Raw genomic sequence first — 24,146 nt, forward strand, 5'->3', positions numbered from 1 at the left:
GCTATAATAATTCAAACAGATTGCACGCTTATTATGATTTAGGGATCCGATCAGAGCTTCAAAGCTAGAGCACTGCGCCGTTCAGCCGATAGACAGTTGGCGGCTAAAACGTAGCCGACACCCTTCGGCGGCCGGCTAGTATGATATTTATGGCGGCTAGCCGGCTCAGCCGGCTGAATAACAAAATTAAAATACAGTAGAAGAAAAGTGAATACCGTTAGGTTTACTGATTTGGGACTAGTTTTGGATTCCACACAAAATTTGTTTAACCAATAAGGGACTAATATTTCATATTCGGAATTTTTGGTAGGCACACGATCGCCAGTTGAAATGAAATTAATCTAGGTCCTCTTTTGTTAAACACATTTTGTGTGGAATCATTTGGAATCCACAATGAGTCTCAAATCAAAATACCTGACGATATTCACTTTTGTTCTCCTGTATTGCTACAATCGAATCAAATCTCATAGAAGGACGCAAGTCAGAAGTCAGTTACAGAGATATTTGTTTCTTATGGATTAGGCGAAACCGCTTCCATTCAAAAAAGGAATGAAACATTCAACAAAGGCTTTAGCTGTTTAAGCTGATATCACTCGTACTACAACTAAAACACGCGCACGTTTTACCATTTCACATGTAGTACATTCATGACTTTATTGTACTGCCCTCTACCAGTCGACAGGTGCGTACACAATTTTGTAAGCCAACGAAAAAAATTGCTGCAAAATTCTCCCAAACTGTATTAAAACCAAAACTTTCGCAAGCCATCTTCCGCCGCCGATTTTTAACACGGCTGAGGCGGCTGAAAGGGGTATCGGCGGTGGTTCCGGCTGATGTGCTTTTTCGGCGGCGGCCTCGGCGTGGCTGAACGGCGCAGTGCTCTATTCAAAGCTGTCAGGTGAATTACAGGTAGCCTGCAACTTTCATAAAACTTTTCCCAGTAACTCTCCAGGTTTCAAAGTAGTAATGGATTAAGTCTCAATGAAACAAACATGAAATGAAAACGGAAGACACAAGAACAAGAAGGACAAGAATTTAAGAAAATGTTGAGCTCTAAAATTGTTATTTCATTGAAATCCTGATGAAGTCGGATGAAAGGCTGTTTGACCATAAAAATTACAGCAAGGTTCCTCACACTCAACCTTCATTAAAATTCTGTAGCTCCGTTATTGTTCTATCAATAGAAATGTTTATTTTCTATGAATATCGGGTCCATATTCTCAACAGAAATCGGCTCAGAAATGAATTTCTGATTTTCATTCAATTTTATCGGCCGACTTCTCTTGAACGTTACAAATTTTACGAAAGTCTTCCCTACTGAGTCACAGGAAATGTAAGATGGAGGTAAAGGGTTTCTCTAGCTCTATCTGTTTCCTTAGCCAGAATCATTAAATTCTCAATATCTTCCACATCTAAGTTTAAGACAACATGCCGAAACCTGGATTCTTTCTGAATTTACAACCATTTTCTCACATTCATGATGATTCGAAAACTTCTGCGACGCAACAAAGTTCTAGATGAGTTTGACGAATTTTAATTTTTAGAAACTTACTTGCGGAATAGCCTTTAGCGTAAAAAAAAGGGTACAAAAGTTTTCGGGTAACTCACTTTTCACAAACTTTTTGATCAAAAAATCAACTATTTCTAGCAACTATTTTCGTGATTTTTGCTCACTTTTCCACTTTAAATTCTCCGTGGAATCCCTGCATATATATTATACGTTCCGTTTTACCTGTTCTAAAATTTGAGATATTTTTAATTAGTGTTACCGCTTCACCGAAATGTTCAAATTGGTAAGACGATCGTAATTTATTTGCGTGAAATCGAAAACCAGTAAAGGCAAAAGAAAACAATTTTTCACAGTCAAATGTGACGGAAAAATTTAGCGGTACCGTTAAACATGCACTTAATTAGTTTTAGTCGGGAGGCGGTGTGTTGGTGGTATGGTTCCGTTTTCGTTTTTATTAATCTGTAATAGATAAATACATACTTAGCACAGTGGTGTGTATATACACATACATATCAACTTTTATGCGAAATAAAAATATCAGACATGAAAACCGAGAATGGATTCTTTATTTAATAAAGACATCCAATTTTGATATCCTACGTCGCAAAAATGTCGTCTTGAATTTCAATTAAATTTTCATTGTCAACCATAAGATGCGGTAAAAACCACTTGATAAAAAGAGGCCGAAATAACACAATAAAAATCATCACACGCAATTATTTATCTTTTCATTTTCGAAAATTGAGCCATAAAAATCATATCCGCTAAATTTATTCTAGTGATTAATCCAGCCCGTAAGCAATTTCGGGTAAACCGGTATTTTCAGTCGGCGAATATTTATTAAAATTAGCACAGAAAATTGGAAAATGTTTTGAATTATGAAAGTAGAGTTTACGCGCGTTATATATACAGCCGCATATGACGTATATTGATAGCCGGTATGTTGTTGTGATGATGAGTAGAAAAAACACCAACCAAAAATTATGTTTTTCCCGGCCGGCACTTTTTTTTTACTTAATACAAACCATATGTGTGATGCTGATGAATGTTGTTTTTTTTTTGCTACTGAAAAAGTTTATAATCACCTGTCAAAGGCGATAAAAGTTGAATTTTCAGAAGGAAAAATTGATTTTTCGATTTTTTGTTTTATTGTCGTGTTGACGTTCGTAATCTGTTTTGTGTCTGGCGATTGGATTTCTGATATTAAGTAATTCATTTCAAGTTCAACGACGTCAACAATTTCGTTGTCACTGAAACAATCGAGATTGTATCGTCCATTTAATAAATGCTCGCCCTACTTCATAGGCGGCTTCATCTAATTTTTATTTCGTGGTGAAGCAGATAACGAACTTGGTTACACTTAATGACACTATTGTTGTTGTATTAATCAATGACTATTTTTCAGTTGGCAGTTGTTGTAGGAGAAGAAGAAGTTGTTGAAAATATACTGGATTTACGGTATATACCGAATAATCTCGATATACTCAAATATACTGAATATACTCGAGTGTAAGTTCGCAACTGTGCATACCATTAATAGGGGTATTTCAAGACTCAATTTTATACTCTAGTGTATTAGGGGTATTCCAAGTCTCGATTTTATACTCGATTATATTGAGTTTATCGAGATAATTCGTATAAATGACAACTGTCATCAAAAAAATAATTACATTTGAACTCGACGAATTTTCGTCAAACAAAATGTCCAGTGTGTAGGGTATGATCTCAGGACTCGGGTAAAGTAATTAGTCTGTAAATATCTGCTGAGTAGTAAGACTTTGAAAACACGATATGGTCGACATGTAAAAAAAAACTTTTTCCAAAGTCTCAACGCTCAGCAGTGATATTGGTCTGATTGAAAAACTAATTATTTTATCGGAGTAATGAGTTTTGTCATTTTTTTTTATGAAAATTCGTTGAGTCAAAATTTATGCTCATTTATACTCGACACACGGAATATATACTCGATATGCTTACATCTTTGCGATATATGCGATGTATGCGACCTGGCCTTAATAGTTCTTTGCGTATGCAGAAAATTCTTGATTTCTGAAGGAAAAGCCAAATTCCTGTCGTCTTCAATTAGTATTCACCATTCACACCCGATACGGGTGCAGATCAGTTAGCATCTTACTATAAACTTTCTTTCAGTAAATCTCAAACATTATACCGAACAACAAAAACTCTTCAAAATCGTCAATCACACCGAGCACCATCGACCCGTTGACAGAGAGCGAGTAATTTCCGAATGAATGATGGATAGCACGCTCAACATTTTGATTAACAAAAAATACATTAATTTCCATTTTGTTAAACTGAAAATATTTTTATGGAACATTCATTTTCGGAATAGCTGAAACATTTGTTTAAAATGTAGCAGCCGAACCACTTAACCAAATAGTAATATAACAACTTGATTTGACAAGCAATTTACAATACAGACAAGCTTCGAGAAAAGAATAAATGACTAAAAAGCATAACAAAAATTACAAATAAATTCTTTCGTTCGTTTTCATAAAAATTTTTAACTCGACAGTGGATTGGATATATACTTACTATAGCCCACAATATAACGGACACGTGTCTGTCTGTGATATAACGCAACTAAAAAAAATCTTGTGAATTTCGGTTGCTGGTGTGCAATAAAAGATGAATGAAATGGCATAACCAGCACATTTCGATCGAGCACGTTTAGTTATTGTCGTTAAAAGTAACGATCTGTGGGACCAGTCTTGGTCGTTGTTTTTTGCATTTATTTTCAAACCCACCCGATTAATGCGAATTTTCATAACTTATGAAATGTATTTTAAAATTGCGGCTGTGAATTAAACGGAATTTCAAGCTAAAGGCAATAAAGATTGAGGTAAAGAGGTTTTAATTAGCAGTTGCGTTTTGTGATGGTTACATCTTAATTGAATTTATATGAAATAACAATAATTCAAAATAAATTGGCTCGTCTGTTGTTGATTTTTTATTTGAATCATAAATCAGTTCAATTTATCCTCTTAGTAAGTGCATGATAATATATCTACGATGATGCACTCAGTATTAAAGACATTGCAATGATGTAATTGGCGCACACATTCTTCAACATACAAATTTAGTTCAAATTATTTACAAGAATTCGATAATAAATTTCAATAAATGTCTTTTCGGATGAAAATTATGTTTTGTTGTTAGAAAGAAGAACTCAGACGAACATTGCATAAAGACAATATGGTGCAAGTAAAATGCAATTAGCTGAGAAAAAACTAATCAGTCAAAAAACCCTTAATGGGTAGATGTGACGCAAGTCATTTATCTTACTTACTAAATAACTGATATCGCTGAACGTGACGCATTGTGCGCCTTACGCAAAAGTTTTATCAACAAAAAATTGACCCAAAAAATTTGTGAAAGAAAATTTTACAAAAAAAAAAATTGCGTCACCGAAAAAAACCGATGGAAGTTAGGTAGTGCCACAGGAATCATTTCAAAACAAAACACACCTTTCACCACGTTACAATCCATATCATCCACCAAAATATACAACACACACACGCACATACAAATTGGCTTTTGTAAGGCATTAGTATGGAAACTTTGTTGAGCTTCAGCCAAGGGAAGAAGTCAAAAAGTTGCTGTATATATGCTCCGCCGTCCCCAAAATAAAATTTGTGAAACATTTTTGGTAGTGGACTTGCGTCACGCCCGCTTACTAACGTGCGAACATGATTTTCTTACTTCAGGTGATACTTCGGATTGTTCACTGTTGTTTAGTAGTACTTTACATAAATAGGGATAAAAATATGAAAAATAGAGTTTTCGTGTGAATTTTGTTGATCCGAGGCGAAGCCGAACACACTAAAACGAGATTATTCATTTTTATCCAGAGTTATGTAATGGATTTTACATGCTGAGGGCGTTGAAGGTAGTGTCTGAAACATGAAAAATACGGTTTTCAACGCGTGTGCATGTAAAATTAAGAATCATCCGCGGGAAAAAATTAGGAAATTTCCATTTTATTAAGAGAATTGTGCTACTGCTACACTCGGCTAGAAGCAACACATTCGAGATGAAATTTTCAACTTTTTTCCCTACCTGAAAAAATTAATTGTTCTGTGCAGCTGCACTACCTTTACGTAGGCCCAAATTCTCGAAATAATTTTTCATCATTCACATTAAACATTTGTTCGAGTATAGACGTGTCTATTTGAATCTATTTGACTCTACTCTGCGAATAATTTGTTTATCTCCAGCTCCACCTAGCATTTAAAATCAAGTACTTAGACTGCTTCAAATATGATGATAAAAGATAATTTTCATGCTTCGGGCCGAAAATGAGGGCAATTTTTGATTTTTTCTCGAGTTTTCGGGCCATGAAAACTCACATGTGTACCTGCTTTAGACGATTGATTTTAGGCACTTTCGCTTGTAAGCCTCACTCCGTTCGGCCTACAACTCGCGAAATTGCCTAAAATCAATCGTGCAAATGAGGTACACAAATGACTAAGATATGTATTAACTTTTAAAAAGACAAAAATTCCAGATTTATGTCACTTTTACGAAATTTCAAATGCAACAATGCAGCTCAGATGGTTCATCATCAGTTAAAATGAAGTACAAGACTTTATTGCTATACCATGCGAAATTTGACCATTACATGGCAGTTTGCTCTTTGAGTCACAAAGAAAATCCAGAAATGGGTCAGAAATCTTGCGTAGCAAGCTAGTAATGCTAGAAGAACATTTTCGCATTTTAAGGAGAACACTTTCTGTGCTTCGGTACTAAATTTGGGATAATTCAAAAATTGGGGACCAATTTTATGCCAATTTGTAAGCGAGAATATTAAAATTGTTTGGAGATTTCTGACCCATGCTTCCAAAAACTCTCCATTACACAAGAAATATTCTCGGTTCATTTTACGTTAATTCCAACGTGATAATCAACTTTGGCATGGGAGAGGCAATAAACAAGGAATATATTTGATGCTGCTACGGCATTCATTCATTAATTCTCATGTGTTTTTGAGCAACTTGCTTCGGTATTTTTTTCGAATTGTAGAGCTCGTAAGTTCGCACCGGCGGAGGCGAGTTAGCAAAGTTTGTTGTTAAAAAATAGTAGTTTGCGTGTCTGTCTTGGTCAGCGGGATTTAGGCTTTTTCGCGAAAATGGTTAAAAACCACTGGCCAAGACAGTTACGCACAATATTTTTCATGTAAGGGGCCGAAAATCGGTGAAAATTTCTGCAAAATCCCCGTTTTCGGCATCGACACATGAAAACACATTTGTGAGTCTGATTTCATAACAAAATTGTTATCTCATGGATGAACCGCTAGTCAATACTTTTACCGGAAGAAGTACTAGATTAATTAGAAGCATACAAGATTTTACGAGAATTTTCATATAACTTCAAGAAATGAATATGTTAGCCTAAAGCAGCGAAAATACCAAGCAGCAGCAAAACAAACAAAACTTTGCTGTGTTTTTTGAGGTAATAGTAAAGTAAACAATGACAAATCCAAGAAAGTTCACCCTCCAATTACAGATTTAACGATTATTTCGAGACACCCCCGTGTCACAGTGGAAAATTTTCGAACCTAGCTAAAATCGAAGTAATTTATCTCAAAACAATTTACCATCTACATTCCAACGGAAAGGACAAAACGACACAAAAAGAGCAGCAAGTAAATGAAATTTAGGTCACAAATCACAATCGCACTGTAAGTTTTATATGGTATCATGACACGTCATTTCATCAAGTTTTTTCTCTATATTATTCGTCCATGTTTTCGTTGTACTACATCCATGACTGTTCTTAAGGCTCATTTGAGATATATTGTTCTTTTGTTGAAATGCCAGCAGTCAGTACAAAGTTTTTAATTTAAACGGGAAAAAGACTGCATGATACCGAACGGTCTGAGCCGTAGTGTACAATGTATATTATTGAACGAGTAGAAGGAATCTCGTAATTTATTGAACTTTTAATGACATGGGAAATGATGTCGACCAGCGTTTCATTTTAATCATCCCAGTGTAAAGACCAAGTAGTGGACAACAGGTGATTCGATTATGAAATATTAGAGACACTAATCAAGTTATAGATGGAAGCCTACAATGGACGACTTTCAATTTTGTGCACTATTTCGATTCAGCTGTTTGACCAGCTGGTTTACGTAAACAAGCAGAGTCAGTCAATTTTATAGAAGTAGATAAAAAGGGCAACAGTGTTCTGTTAATGAAGCTTAAATTAGGAATAACGTTTTCCACGCAAAACATATTTTACATGCGAAAAATCCTTTAATGCAAAACACGGGCAAAATAATAAATTTTCACAGAAAATTGTAATTTTTTAAAATTTCAATTTTTAAATTTTATATTATATCCATGGTATACAATAGACAGTTTTCGGATTTATAAGTCTACTTAAAGTTATAATCCGTCATTTGCGCAAACTGTCTAATGTCAACCAAAGCGTATATTTGCCATTTTGACAACTCTCTTTAGTTGCCATTTTAATCTACAAAATTAGCTGAATTTATTGGTTTACATGGACCAGCTAAGCAAACAGCTGAATCGAAATAGTGCACAAAATTGAAAGTTAGTTACTGTATGTTGAGTGAGTATTCCTTATAAAAGTTGGATACTTACTGAATTATGTTGTAACATGGTGAATGGTGTTCATTAAATTTAATCGAAAACTTTGTCATATGTCTCGCGTCAAATGCAAATAGCCCATGTTTATGCTAAGCTTCCCCCACACCTATTACAACTATCAAATTACAACATCTAAAAATAGACTTGCCGTGGATGCGCCAGAATTATGTTTAACGTATCCGCCTCTAAAAATAGACATACAAAGCCGAATAAAGCTCAAAAATAACTCTAAGCCGAAAATTGTTTTCCATCAGAACTCCCAGAGCATGAAATTAAAGCAAACTTAACTGCCACATGCAATTATTTTATCAAATTTTTACATCACAATCTGTTTGGCGTAGATATCTTTGCAGCAAGAATATCATATTCTACATACATACACCCTAAACCACTGTGTACTCCTTCTCCCTTTTCTTTGTAAATGGATTTTTCTGATGAATGCATGTAATTTCGAAGGAATTTTTTTTTTGCCTTTGTACACTGAAAAATGAAAAGTTTTATTTATTTTAGAAAGTGAAAAAGTGTTCTTCACTCGAATACACCATGCACGGAGCTGGTTTACTACAATACAAACAATCTGATTGATTTTTGAGAGTTACATTACCGAAGTTTGTGTATACCGCACCGCAAGCATTTTGAGTACATATTGCAAATCGTATATGATAAATGAGTTTCTTTAAAGGAAAAAATTTGCTATTTGCACAGATCATTGAGTGCAAATTTGTCAAAATCAATAAAGTCAAATCGCAAATAATAACTTATATATCCGAATTCGAGTGGAAAAATGGTCAATGGAATGTTTCGTCTAAAATTGATGGAATATCCATCCATTCCGGACAGCATAATAATTTGTTTTGTTTGAATTGCTTGAAATTTTGGTGTGTGATAGAAATGATTAAAGTGCCGATCGACGAACGATTTGTTTTTTTTCCCTCGATTTGACGTATCAAATTACAATAAATTTTTTTCGTTTGATGTTTCAGGTAAGGCCGTACCATTCGTTGAACTGACGGTAGCACACGCAAGTGTGCTTACAATATTAGCCATATCATTTGAACGATACTATGCGATCTGTGAACCACTGAAGGCAGGCTATGTGTGCACCAAGGCTCGTGCCCTATTAATTTGTCTTGCTGCTTGGGCTGTGGCGGCTGTATTTACAAGGTAATTTTGATCGTGTAGTAAATGTTCGCATCATTTAATTAATCATTTGGATAGCTTTGTAATGATAGAATGCATGATGTACATATGAGATGATCTGTAGAGACGTAATTGTCGCCCATACTGTAAGCATGAACGTATTTTGTCATCACATAAGAATTGTATTTTAGAGACATTTTATCTGGACAACTAACTTTCTAAACACTAGTTTTGACCTTTAGACATTATTTCAAAAATTAAGAAGAGCTGCTGTAAATGACCTGAACAATTTGTAAAAATGAAAGTTTTGTTTTGTAATTGAACCCTTCGCCGAAAGGATTTTACTGTTTCGCACACATAAAAAGTCCCACCTTCGTAACTAATCTGTTCTTCTTGGTTTCTCTCATTTTCCATTCGGAAATTTCGAATCGAAATACAATCGCTAAACCGAACTGGTGTGCATACGTTATTTTGCACCAGCTGGTCACATACAATTCCAAATGGGACCAGCTGGTGCAAAATAACGTATGCACACCAGTTCGGTTTAGCGATTGTAACATCCGAAATGAGAAAATTCAGAGGAACAAAGTTGAACAGTTTGGATATGAAAGTGGAACTTTTGGCGTGGGCAAGGCAGTAAGCTCAGCTACTTCTTACTTCTTTTGTAAAAAGTTATCAGTTCGGTCGTATTTAAGTAATAAAATTTGTTCATTACAACTCTATACATGGAACGTTGCACACAAATGTTCCCTTCAGTACGATCACATTTTTTTGATATTGATACGATAGTCAGAGTTCTTAAATGGAATTTACCATCGAACATATGTTGCCAACCATGTTTCTTACTGTTTTTTTCTTCTCTCGTTTATATTTCGGATACTTTCTGATTTTCTCACACTCAACACCATTCTTTACGACAATGGTAATGGCTGATGCCATGCAACCCAGGCACGACTATGCCCATCACCGTTTACATGTCATAAGTTCAGCTACATGACAGGAAAATTAATTTGTTTATTGTTGTTTACGATATACACATTTTTCTGGGTGTGTGTTTGATGTCATTTTGATTCGACATATGATTATGATTATCGTCAGACATTATAGCCATCCGTTTATGTATATTCTCGAGGAAAAAAAATATTTTCGTTTACACTACGCTCTTTACATAAATTTCACAAGCGGGATGTGTATGATGGTCTTCTTAAAAGTGTGTTTAGACTTTCGAGAGATTATTAATTCGAAAAACCAATAATCGATGTTAATGTAATCGGTTGGCGAAAAAACATCTGAGATGATGGTTGTTAATGGTAAATTATTTTCTCTGGATTCCAGTTTCGGAAATTGAAAGTTTAACATTTTCGGTGTAAATAAATTCATTGATCGTTGATCCTCAATGTTTGTCTTCAATAGAAGATTATGTCGGAAGCAACGGACAGTGGCGCCGACGTCCATAGGGCAGTAGTGCCACACCTTACATCAGACCCAAATTTGAACTGCCCTTTTTCAATCTTTATATTTTCAAAGACACCACAAGTCCATTATAGTTTTCTGTCAGAATTTTTGGCTACATCACTTAGTCCCTAAATAATCAATTTGTTGCTTCAGGTCCAGAAAATAGCTGCAAGTATTCAATGATATACTTTTCGCCTAAACTAAACTGAAAGTGTGCACTGATCAACTTTTCGCCCAACGCTCAAACCAATATGATTCCGCTTTTACTCCACTTTAATAAAGTCTCAAAGTACTATCGACTAACATTCCTTCAAATTTTGAGATGTCTGTCGATATGTTTGGTTGCGTGGCAACCTTCGAGTAGTGGCAGATCCTAAAACTCGCGATTCTACGCTTCGACGAATTTTAGGCAACCCTAAATCTACTACTCCAAACGGATTCCCATACAACAAAAAACATTTTTTTCGTCTAAGAGAACCATTTGAGAGGGTAGACGTAACAAGTTCGAGCTCCTAATTTTTTACACACATTTGCGACACACACACATACTTAGTTAATTTAGAAGTAAATTATTTCAAATTATAGTATAATGGTGGCACCAGTGGTTAGCATTGATGTCAACAATACTAAACGATTGGCAACCCTTAAAAAATTTCCCCCATCACCAACCATCCCTTTTAAAGTTTCCGGCGAAACAACTGAAAACATACAATTGCACTACGTTTTATATTCGTCGACAATTCCTTTCCACTGAATAGAGAGTTAAACTCTTGATTTTATTGATATTTTTTGGAAGAGACTATTGGCACCCGGTTATTATACAAATGCTAACCGCACCGGGTGCCAATAGTCGCTTTATTATACAAATGCTAATCGCACTCAGTGCCATTAGCCGCAGTATTATAAAGAGACTATTGGCACCCAGAAAAATTAAAATTTGAACAAAAAATCCGGATATTTTGAAAATTAAACTTGTTTTGAACACAATCCTAGGGAATTCATCTTTTTACGAAATGTAACGTAAAGGCGGTAGTTTGTTCGATCTTAGTGAGTTCGTCATTTTACGAAATACAACGCAAAGACGGGTTGTTCGATACCAGTGAATTAAACCTTTTACGAAATTTATCGTAAGCGCGTTTTGTAGAATACGAGGGAATTCATCCTTCTACCAAATGAAACGTTAAGCCGTTTTGTTGGATCATAGGGAATTCGTCCATTTACGAAATTTAACGAAAAGGCGGATTGTTCGATCCTGAAGAATTCATTCTTTTTACAAAATGTAAGGTAAAGGTGTGCCAATAGCATATTCGATATTTTTTTCCAACTTGATGCGAAAGCAATCTACGCTTCATACATCACGATTTCTCAGTATATGATTTCAGTAATTTTGCAACTTGTATGAATGTACGTTTATCAAGTGATTTCCATGAACTGCATTTCATGGCGTTGAAAATTAAAAATTCTGCTTGGCCTAATTATATTTTCATCAGATATCCGGCGAACTGTGTCATCAAAACGATTTACAGGTCAATGTAACACTTAGCAAAAACTTCTACAAGCAAGAAAATCTCTTCACAAAAACTTTCTTCCCCTGCTGATCCAGTGATTTGAGACAATTGACTTTACTTTCTGTTTACTGTCATTTAAAACTTCTATTGCATTCAACATAATCAGACTGTGTGATTTTCTTGTTATAATGCCGGAGTTCATACTAATTACGTTTTAATTAAAATTCAAAGGAATATTACGAAAAGAAAGTTTTCGGAATGACGAAAAAGGGAAGGCATTGTCGACAAAGCGCACATTGTTTATCGAAATCATTGACGGCTGAGTTTGGAATAAAAGCAAAAAACTTTCCTTTAAAGTTTAAACTTTTAAATTATGTCCAACATTCAGCAACAACAAATGAATGGAACTTTAGATGTTTCCAGAGAAGGGAGAAAAAAAAACTTTTAGTGAACTTTACCGTGTCGTGTAAATGTCAGGATGCAAATAAATTTCAGTCTCTTTTCAGTCCTTTAACATTAGTTGGATATGTGAATGGGATTTACGACTAACATCTCTCCGTTCAAACATAGGATGTTAGATTCCTTACTCAATCCTCCATTCGAAATATGCTATTTAAAACGAAACCCTTTTTTCGGTAAAATGACCATAAACCAATATGGTTCTAGGCTCGATTTCAGCGATGTGTATCCGTTTCGGCAGCGATAGAATACCGACGGAACGATAGCACAAATATTGAAACACGCTTTGCCATTTAAGATAACGGAATAAATAAAATGTTTTCTTGGTTATTGTCGCGTGTGTGCTGTTTAGTTGATACACATTCTCTATTGGCTTTTATGAACATTTGACCTAATTCAATCGGAAACTCATTTTCGCAGACTGTGACTACGTACTGTGCAAAATGCGTTTTTCCCACTGTCGTAATGTATAATTTTTCGATATTTTTTTTCCTTTCCTCTCGCAAATATGAATAATGTTCGTGAAATCTAATACCGACCTTGTGTAACATTCTTAATGGATTCGTAGGGTTTAAGTTGTATAATGTAACAACTAACACACCGAGTGTAAATATGTACATATATGCACATTTAGTGCTTTGCGATGGTATATATACGCTCTCAATTGTTATGTTATATCGTTAACTGGTTCGACAATGATTCTGGTTCGCTTATAACTTCCATATCTGCATGTATACATATAAATGTGCGGCATATAAAATGACACGATGCTTTTAATATTAGAAGCATATACAGCTTCTGGGGGGATTGGTCGGTCGGGTTTTCGGTATTAAACTTTTCTGTATTGAGTATGTGGGGGCCAAGCAAATCCCTTATAATGCAAAAGGATAACAATAACTCAGATGAGTATCTGCTGTGATATTAAGAAAAACATTTTCCAAAAAAAAAGAAGAAATGTTGATTGTTTACCATATTTATACCGGGGTATAGCCGGTTTGCCGGTTTCACAAAGAATACCAGTTTAACTTCGATTTATGTATTTTAATATGGAACATAGAGGAAGTGGAATATTTTTTTCGGAATAAAAGCAATCAACAAAGTTTTCCTATACTTGGATTTTCCACAAAACACTCGAAAGGGTTCGTCTCAACTTCTGTGGATTATAATTCGGATGAACTGCTATTCCAAAGAATAACATTCCGGAGAAAGGCAACCGGCAACCAGAAAAGATTTATCGTTTAACTGTTGACTCTGAGATTATATGCGAACGCTATAGAGGATAATAGAGGTACTCGAGTGTGCTCGATACATTGTATTGTCGATGAACGCTCTCATAATCGGCTGGCTACAGACTTTTAATATTTCTTTAGATACACTTCTGTGTTATTGTAAGTGTGAAGTTGATGCTCGTAGGCATAACCAGGCATTAAGAAACATTTTCAGTAACTTTAGCTTTTTAATTACTGTAGTCCCTTAAAACAAACCTTTATTCAAATGGAAATGCAAATGGCAAATAGGAATTTTCTCAAGGTATTTTTAATTGTCCTAATGCCTCTAAAATACACCGATCTTTTTAAAAACTCAACTTTAAAAAATTGAATTTACCTAAAGAGGTAGGCAGTACAGTCGGCAAAGTCTAAATACTTATCGAAACAGCGGCAGTCAGAAAAATACAGCTCTTGATGACTGCAATAATTTTTATTGCTCTACCCAATGACAATTTCGCAATAAATTTATATTTTAAGTCGAGAAACAACTTCTAAGTTCTAAAAGTCTATATGTTTGTTGATACTACATTTAGCCCTCGTAAAATATTTGGCGGCTGTCCGTTTCGATTAATAGTATTTTACATAACTGGGGATAAAAAGACGAAAAGTAGAAGTTTCGTGTGAATTTGGTTGATCCGAGGCAAAGCTGAAGTCAAAAAACACACGAAAAAGAGACTTTCCAACTTTTATCCCGAGTTATGTAATGGATTTTACATGCAAGTGTTTGTTACTTGTAAGTGGATTTTGCTAACTTAATGCTAGTAGCATCTTCTTATGACTTGTTTTTGTATTTTATACAGACGGAACATGCACAGAAATATTGTTATGGACAGTTTTGTAATTTTGTTACGAATGTAGTTATACATAGGTACGCTGTGTCTCTGTTTACAGCTATAATATGTTGTTTTTATCAACGAAATGGTTTTGTTACAGCCCTGATGATGTTCTCGAAGTGAGAACGAAATATATTGGCAAAACTAAGAAATTTGTCTTTTAATTGAGCTATTCCGACAATCTGAATACGATTTTACATGCTTTTGATATGCCAATTGCCATATGGTTTGACAGATAAATCTTATATTTTGTGTATCATTGTTTAGCGGGCATCACTCATTGCATTTGTAGTTGACACTTCAAATTATGAATTTTCAGCAGACTTATGTATAAATTCATTTCTATTTAAAAAAGTTATTTGGGATGCAAAATCTTGTGAAAGATGCCTACAAGATGCAGAAATGATGCTAGGGCTGCAAGCTGGGATAACAGGTATCCCAGTCGAACTCATCGGGGATTAGAATTATAAAAAATCGGTACATTTGACAGTGTCAAATTGACACAAGCAATATTCTACTATGCTAGGTGCTTTGAGGCATACCATAGAACAATTTTCTGTTTAAAATAATGTTTATGTTCATTCGGACCAAAAACGCCAAATTCTCTTACCAGATAGAAAGCCAAAACGTAAACAGTTCTTTTTCTTCACACTTTTTCATCCAAGATGTGTCAGTTTTGGTAAAGGTGTAAATTTTAACCAAATTGGTCTGTGGACTTCGATGTGCAAGTGCTCCATCTTTGGGTCAAAAACACTCCTTTTTGGCCCTAGTGTTACATCGATAACTTGTCAAACCATCTCTCACATTACACTATCTCTTCCATCAGTTGAGAAGAACTGACGATGAAATGGTTGAAGAGCTTTTCGATACCTAATAAGAATTCGCACTACTTTCACGCTTAAGATAAACCCAAGTTAATATTCGTTAGGAGGGTAGTTAAGCACTGAGTAAACATTATGTTATAACAACTATCGATAATTTGAAGCAAATCTCTATGTGAAATAATAAAATAAATATACTGTTGCTGTGGTGGTGGGGTTCCACAATACGGTGTGTTCCATCTGGCTGTGTTTGTCAAACCCTTATTGAGAGTTTGATCGATGTTTTACTAAAATCAACAACCTTCCAATCTACTTTTACGTTAAGATGATACACTGTCTGCATTTGAATTGGATGTAAATGCTGTCTGTATTTCATTAATAAATATACTGAGAGCTATGTGTAACAAAGACATCTTATCCGTAAATGGTTTTCGATTTTGTTTGTAGAGTATACAGTTCGCCGTCTCGAGCACAAAGACAAGCTGAAAAAAAAAAATCATCGGTTTTCTTTCCCAATAAACTAATCTCACCCTCTTTCGACAACAATAATAAAGTAAAGCCGACAAAACGTGGTGAGAAATGCCATTAGCATCATCCAATTCAAATATCCTCCAATTACGTCCCGAAAATCAATATTCTTGTGATTAACTAAATTATCGTCATACTGGGAACGAAATTCCATTGAAGCTGAACATTATTCTGAAATTAATGCCACACCAAAACCACCAAAAACCGAACCTGTCTCAACATAAAATTTGTATATCTGGTTGTGGAAGTTTTCTGGTCGGGTACCAACTGTTGCCACCAAAACGAGAGTGGAAGATTCTAAAAAGTAATTTTGAGATAATTTTGTTTCGTTTTAACTTTTCGCTGTAAAGGTAAATGGTTTTGTGCGTAGCATAATGTCACAACATCAGAGTTAATCAGTCTAAATTAACAATTCAAATGTTACTGTTAATTTATGAAATATGCTTCAATTAGCATATTAAAATCGGATTTCAGTTGAGTGGTTCCACCGAAAAAGTTTTTACTATGCTGGTGCATGTAATAAGGCTATTACATGTATAGGCAATAACCTTTACATCACTCGCATAGTAAAACGCCGTACTACACACGGAAAATAAAGTGATATCTCGTATCACGATGAGTAAAAGTACCTCGGGCTGCCGCCCTCGGATACTTTTTCTCATCTGGATACGAGATATCACTTTACTTCCCTTGCATAGTAATGTACTATTGTCGCGTTAAAATTTCCCAATGTATGAGTTAATAAAGAAAGCCCTAAAATGTTTCGTGCTTGAATGGTCACAACAAAAATAAGATGCTGTTGGTCTTAGGTATACATGGAACGTCGTAAAAAATTCGTTTTACTTAAAATAGAATCGATAGGTCAATTAACCCAAGAATATTTTCACAATATTTTTGGCTATATTTCTAAAATTATTCAATTTTGATGCGACGTAGCGGAACAGCCGGTAATGAAAAATAAAATAAAGAGCGACTCGTACGAAGAATGTATACGCAATACATTTTAAAATGTACAATTCATATAAAGATGACTTCTCGTTATATTCTCTCACATTAAAGTTACTTAAAGTTAATTGAGAAAGTCACATCCGAAATTATAGCTGCAACAGCTGACTATACAAGGCTATATAAAGCTATATAAGTAGAGTTGAGTATTTAACAGATCTTCTAAGCAGAATATAGCTCAATATTGCTATGAAATCAGTATATTGAGCAATTTTAGAGCTATATGTTGGTCAATATAGCTGTATATTGGTCAATATAGCTGTATATTGGTCAATATAGCTGTATATTGGTCAATATAGCTGTATATTGGTCAATATAGCTGTATATTGGTCAATATAGCTGTATATTGGTCAATATAGCTGTATATTGGTTCATATAGCTGTATATTGGTCAATATATCTGAATATTGGTCAATATATCTGAATATTGGTCATTATAGCTAGCTGTATGTATATCGGTCAATATAGCTGTATATTGGTCAATATAGCTGTATATTGGTCAATGTAGCTGTATATTGATCAATATAGCTGTATATTGATCAATATAGCTGTATATTGATCAATATAGCTGTATATTGTTCAATATAGCTGTATATTGATCAATATAGCTGTATATTGATCAATATAGCTGTATATTGATCAATATAGCTGTGTATTGACTCCATATAGAGCTGTGTATTGATCAATATAGCTGTATATTGATCAATATAGCTGTATATTGATCAATATAGCTGTATATTGATCAATATAGCTGTGTATTGACTCCATATAGAGCTGTATAGATCTGATAAATATGATATATGTAACACTCCTAACCATAACTCCTAACTTCTCTATCAGTAGCAACTCTAAAATTATCGTTTCTGCAACTGCGCTGCGAAAAGTGAACTTTTTCATGCGTGATTTGGCTGCCGATTGGTTTTCTGGTTTTCTATGTTTTACTTTTCACCACTGTAATGAAATGGATTTTCACATATGCTTTTCGTCACTAGTGGTGAAATGGATCTACTTTTCACCACTCCTTCTGAACATCTGAACCATTAACCGTAAATAAAAATTCTGCCTGACCAAATTTTGAACCACCGACACCAAAACCCAATTCTTATCGAGCAACGCCTCAAACTATTCGGCTATTGATATATATAATCGCGCAGTGAACCAATTTTGCAGCGTACATAAATGCTCATACAATATTTTGTTGATACAGTATGTTAAAGGTAGAGTTATGTTTTGCATTTCAAAAGTTCATTTTACGCAGCCTGTTGCAGAAAACGTTGTATGCAACACGTTTCGAAAGTGGTAGTTTTTGTCACACGATGTGGTTATCTTATTCCACATCTAGTGACAAAAACTACCACTTTCTTACTTCGCTCGTTTGATAACATCACGTCTAGTGACAAAAACTACCACTTTTCGCAACTGGTTGCATAATTTACTATTTTACCGAGTTTTTATACTAAAATCGAACATGATTTTTGTATGAAATTTATAAGAACGTTTGCGATCTAAAGACATTCTGTTATTCATTTTCTAGTGAAAAGTTCATCCTGACCACTCTCTTCAGATTAGTATGTGCCCAAATCTAATTTCTCGACCATATCTCTGGACTAATCCGATTTTGATCATCTTCGAACTAAACCTTCCCTTTGCCATTACATAACGCAGGAAAATAACAAAATTGGTTGCGTTTTGCTCAAGCTACAGAATCGCTGATTTTGTATCTCTGGACATTGGACAATTATGAAAAATACCGCCTAACACAGTTGTATCGCCGTGTGACCATCATGACAGTAGACCTGTAAGACTCCAGGATTTCGTACTGATGTAAACATTCGATGAATAATTTCTCAGCTTACGAATCGACGAAGCGAATCGAGTTCTTTCAACAACAAAAAAAATTATATAAATTTAAGAGACCCTTAACCCCGCCACAGTAGCTACAGTCTCCAAAAACTATTGTTATAAATTAAGTTTTTTTAAGATTAATTTCCAGTAAATTTATGGTATGGATGCAATGACTTCTACAATGGATGAATCGATGAATGTATTGAAATAACAGCGCTTTATATCAGACTAAATTTCATCACACACAAAAAATCGAAATACAGAACCGTATAAAAACGGCTGAACATTCGTTTGGAAACGATGTGGTTGATTTATCACTTTTGTTCTAAAAATTAATCAAATTTCAATAAAAATGTTGCCATTAACCGATCGAACATGCACAAACTATTCTATTCCTTTCAACACAGTCCGATATTATTTGTGGCCGATTATCGAAAGGAGGAATACTTCGATGGCTCATCAGTGATGGTTTGTTTGACCGAAGCAGAAAATCCATGGTCAGTTACCTATTTCATCATGACGATATCAGCATTTTTCTTACTTCCTCTCATAATTCTGGTAATTTTGTATTCGATAATTGCGAAAAATTTAATATCCAAGGACAGCGCTATGCAAAAGATACGGCCGAGTAAGCCGGAAATTAGTTTAAAGGCTCGCAAACAAGTCGTTTATATGCTGGGGGCGGTTGTTTTGTCATTCTTCTTGTGCTTACTACCATTCCGAGTGTTGACACTTTGGATTATTTTGGCGCCCGAAGAAAAGGTCCGAAATTTCGGACTCGAAAGCTACTACAATGTGCTATACTTTTGCAGAATAATGCTGTATCTGAACTCGGCCATCAACCCCATTCTGTACAACCTAATGTCCTCAAAGTTTCGCAACGGATTCAAGCGAGTGTATTGTTGTTTCTGTTGGAAGAAGTCTCGGTTAACCAACGGTTGCCCGAGGGTGCCCACATTAAATACAACGACATCCAGTTTCCTGTCGCACAGTCTCAGCCGACGGTCCGAGAGCAAAAAAACAATGTCGCTGGATGATTTGCGCATGAACAGCAATGGGAAAAGCCAATGGCCGCAGCAATGTAGCTTAAAGCACACAACGGAAAATAAGGACGAATTGAGGAAGATTGCATTTCAGAATTTCCTTCGACAAAATTCAACGCAACAGTCGGATGGGGGAGATGGAATTAGTCCACTACTGCAACGACAGCGACAGCGACCAATTAGACAGTCTAGTTACGACGATGAATTGTTCAGTAAGACCAAGCGGAAAAAATTATTATTATTTCAGTATAGTTTAGACGATCATAAGATTAGCAATGACGAGTTTGTTGAAACGGACCTCAAAATGAAAAGCAGCGCCAGCGATCAAAATTGCGTAATTCCATTCGGTAGATAGAAAGAATGAATGGACCGAGACTGGATGGCTATCATGGTCGAGACAACCGAGGGCATTGAACAACATTCATGACAGACAAATTTTTCTTCCTTTTCTGTGGAAGTAAGGAAGAAGGAACGACAAATTAATATGAATTTTGCTAGAATATAAATCATATTTCCATCAATTTAACATAAATCATAATTTGAAACACATTCAAACACTGACCCCCTGATGAGCAAATGGAGAAGTTTGTATTTTGAGAGGCTTCTTAAATTAATATGTATTCCGTGACTCCTGTTATGTAATGTAAGCTTTTTACATATTTATATCTTTGTTGTGCGATAACTAATTTAAGAACAGCTAATGGATTTAACGTGTTCATTGTTTACCGACATTTATACCATCACAAGGAGTGTATTTTATTATAAAGCTTAGTTATTTTGTAGCTTTTCTTGCTTATATGGAGGAAACAAATCTGATTTGAAAATTTTATATGTTTCTTTGACACTTTCCATACTTTTGTAAGATAAATTGAAAAATAATTGAATTGTAAATTATCTTACTTTTCCGTTGTCTAGCGTATGAGAATTGTGAAAGTGACTACGCGGATCGAAAATGTTCATTATTTTATGATAGGGCTTCGCGAGCGTGGGTTCCCGAGAAACTATATCACGAAACGGAAACTTGTCGATTAGTTTACATTGTCACCGACAGAATTCTATATAGTATGCAGTATGCCGGTGTGGTAGAGTTACGATGAACGTTTCCATTGGTATTTGTATGAAAATGCAGAGACACTAACAGCTAATGCTCAGGCTCAGGCTCATTAAACCTGAAATTTTCTGTGTAAATTAACCTGAAATTAGAAAAACCTCATTTAAACGTGCTCACTTTGAACCTGAAATCGCACATCACTTTTATTTCCACCAGTACATAATAGGGTGTAGCGGTTTTTACAAAATGTCTTATTTCTTTTAAGGCTCAGCCGAAAATCCACTCAGCTGGTCCATCTGATCATTTTATGGAAAAAAAAACCAAACTTAAATTTTGTGCTGCCGCCATATCGATTTTTGAAAATTTCGTCGGTTTCGGTCCACGTCACGTATTTGGTTTTTTACGGTCGGCTCAGTGTTCATAAAAAGTTGAGTCCGAAATTTTCAAAAATCGATCTGGCGGAAGCACAAAATTAAAGTTTGAAATTTTTTTCCTCCATAAAATGATCAGATGGACCAGCTGAGTGGATTTTCAGCTGAGCCTTAAAAAAAATAAGAAAAATAATTTTGTAAAAACCGCTACACCCTACTACATATCCTTATTTATGGTATAACCATCTGTTGTCGATAGCAGCGAAACAAATAAGCGATGATCTACTGTTAATATGGTTTCATACATCAAGTAAGATAAATGTTAAAACATTTAAAGTAAAAGATTTTGCGTCAAACAAACACTGTTAATACATTAAGCAACAGAAGTACAGTCGAGGAAATTTAGATTTCGGGTTTTCCAAAGGTATTAATCTTATTTAACCCACACTTTATCCCACAACAATGGAATCCACAAATTTAAATTTAGTTAACACAACGGTCACAATGACGGCGCTGCAGTCACGATTTCAAAATGTGATATAGGGTGGATAAACTAAATTTTGGTTTTGGTTACATTTTCTCTTGGTTTTTAATTATTATATTAGGCTTCTAAATTAAGAGTAAATTTATGCAATATAAACCGTTTGAGTTTGAAAAAAGATGTTTTGTATCAGTGAACGATATAGGAAAGCGTTCAGTACGTCTCAACATACAAAAGAACGTAAAATATAATTGTACATTTAGCCACCCTACGTCCGTCATCGCTTCTATTGTCTTCAAAAACATATTGTGTGCTTGTCATGATATGTATCAGACGTTTGTTTATTTATGTGTCTCATCTAAAATGCTGGCCAGCAAAATTTTGATCATTAAATTCAACGGCCAAATTGATCTAAATGTTAAAATAATTGTGAATAATAGTGAAGTTAATGTGGTTTTGTTTTCTCTTCATAAAGGAATTTGCATCAGTTCGATGTAAAGTGCGGAGTACCATTAGAAAAAAAACTTGTCGCTGAAGAATGATCAAAAAGTTGCTGGACGCAATAGCTTCAACTAATGCTTTGCAGGATATAGAATCAAAATTAGAGAAACACCAAGAGCCGTCCATTTGAAATCTTCATCATCATCATTTCAACTAAAGGCTTTTTTTTAACGAAACGGAAGTTCGCTCGCAGATTCGGATCGGAACATCTCATTCGTTTTCGCTAAAGCTCGTAGCCGTCATTAATCATGATTCCCATGAAGAATCGCCAAAAATAAAAAATTGGCAAGGGATGAAGAAACGCCGGCAAAAACAAAGAATGATAAATTTGTCTTTGTTGCGTTTCTTCACACTTTGGCGATTCTTCGTGGTGATTAAACAAATCCTTGGAAATTTATCCTTTTACGAAATTTATCTAAAAGGCGTTATTTGTTCGAAGCTAGTGAATCTATCCTTTTATAAAAGTTACGAAATGCTGCCTGGTTCGATCCTAAGGAAACTCTTATTTTACGTCAGGTAACGGCATCTTGTTCGATCCTAGGGAATTCATACTTTAACGAAAGATCCAGAGGACACTATCATTTTACGAAAGATAATGTAGAGACATTTCAAAAACGTATTTTTACACTTTAGCGTTTCCTCACACTCTGGCGATTTTTCTCTTCTTCTCTTCACACTCTATCGATTTTTCTTGGCAATTCATCATTATGGTTGATTTGTTAAATCAACAAGAAAAATCGCCATAATGTGAAGAAAAACCAAGAAATATCGCCAAAGAGTAAAGAAACTCCAAGGATCATAGAGAATTGAAAATTTGTCTTTATGGCGTTTCTTCACACTTCTGAGACTTTTCTTGATGATTTAACAAATCAACTAAATATGATGAATTGTCAAGAAAAATCGCCAAAGTGTGAAGAAACTCCAAAATATGACAAATACAATATTGTCGATTTGACTATAACTTTTATTTAGAAAAAGATTGTACGGGACAGTATGCACTGCTTATCATATAATTCCTCTCTCTTGTGTTTATCTGTGTTCTACGAAGCCAAAATATAATTTCGGACTACAAGTAAACCGTCTCGACTGCCCAGTAGTTATTTTCCTAAGTTCCTAATGAGTGCAAAAAGGCTATTTCAACATTAGTTAGGAAAGCATAATTTTTATGTGAATGTTTCTGAGGTTTTCCATCTTAATATTTTCATGAAGTTACAAATAATCCACAGAAAATTTTATTACCCTAGAACGAGGTCGGAAATACATCAAATAAATCAAATAGAAAACAGACTTGGAAATTGTTATTTTGTCTAAAAGTTGATATTAAAATTCTTTGGAAATCGTAAATCCCATAATTGCATGAGCAGGCATCTCAGGATTATAAATCAGGAACTTTGAAGTTCGTCATATATTCATATTCTTATCTTATTCCTGACCAGATTCTGTTTTCATGATTGAGCTCAATCATGAGCTTCACTTATACAAAGAGTTGAATTTATTTCCTATGCCAAATTGTAATTTGGCGAAAAAGAATGTTCCGAATCTGCGTTTCGTTTAAAAAAAAGCCTTTAGTTGAAATGATGATTGTGAAGATTTCAAATGGATGACTCTTGGTGTTTCTCTAATTTTTATTCTATATCCTGCAAAGCATTAATTGTAGCTACTGCGTCCAGCAACTTTTTGATCATTCTTCAGC

General features: G+C 34.8%; 1 protein-coding gene and 1 long non-coding RNA gene across 4 annotated transcripts in view; both read left to right on the plus strand.

Moving 5' to 3' along the window:
• The window catches only part of LOC119070809, a 531,393-nt gene that overhangs the window by 358,188 nt on the left and 149,059 nt on the right, over positions 1 to 24,146 (plus strand). The window lies entirely within an intron of this gene.
• LOC119070321 (growth hormone secretagogue receptor type 1-like) overlaps positions 1 to 24,146 on the plus strand; it is a 57,044-nt gene that overhangs the window by 27,898 nt on the left and 5,000 nt on the right. For 2 of the 3 annotated variants that reach the window (XM_037174593.1, XM_037174601.1), the window contains exon 4: positions 9,129 to 9,309. In XM_037174593.1, the coding sequence (XP_037030488.1) occupies positions 9,129 to 9,309 (181 nt within the window). Of the gene's footprint in view, positions 1 to 9,128; positions 9,310 to 19,413; positions 21,308 to 24,146 lie in introns of those variants that run through there. The other variant, XM_037174610.1, reaches the window with a different exon arrangement.

Source organism: Bradysia coprophila, chromosome II, assembly GCF_014529535.1.
Source record: "Bradysia coprophila strain Holo2 chromosome II, BU_Bcop_v1, whole genome shotgun sequence".
NCBI lineage: Eukaryota > Metazoa > Arthropoda > Insecta > Diptera > Sciaridae > Bradysia > Bradysia coprophila.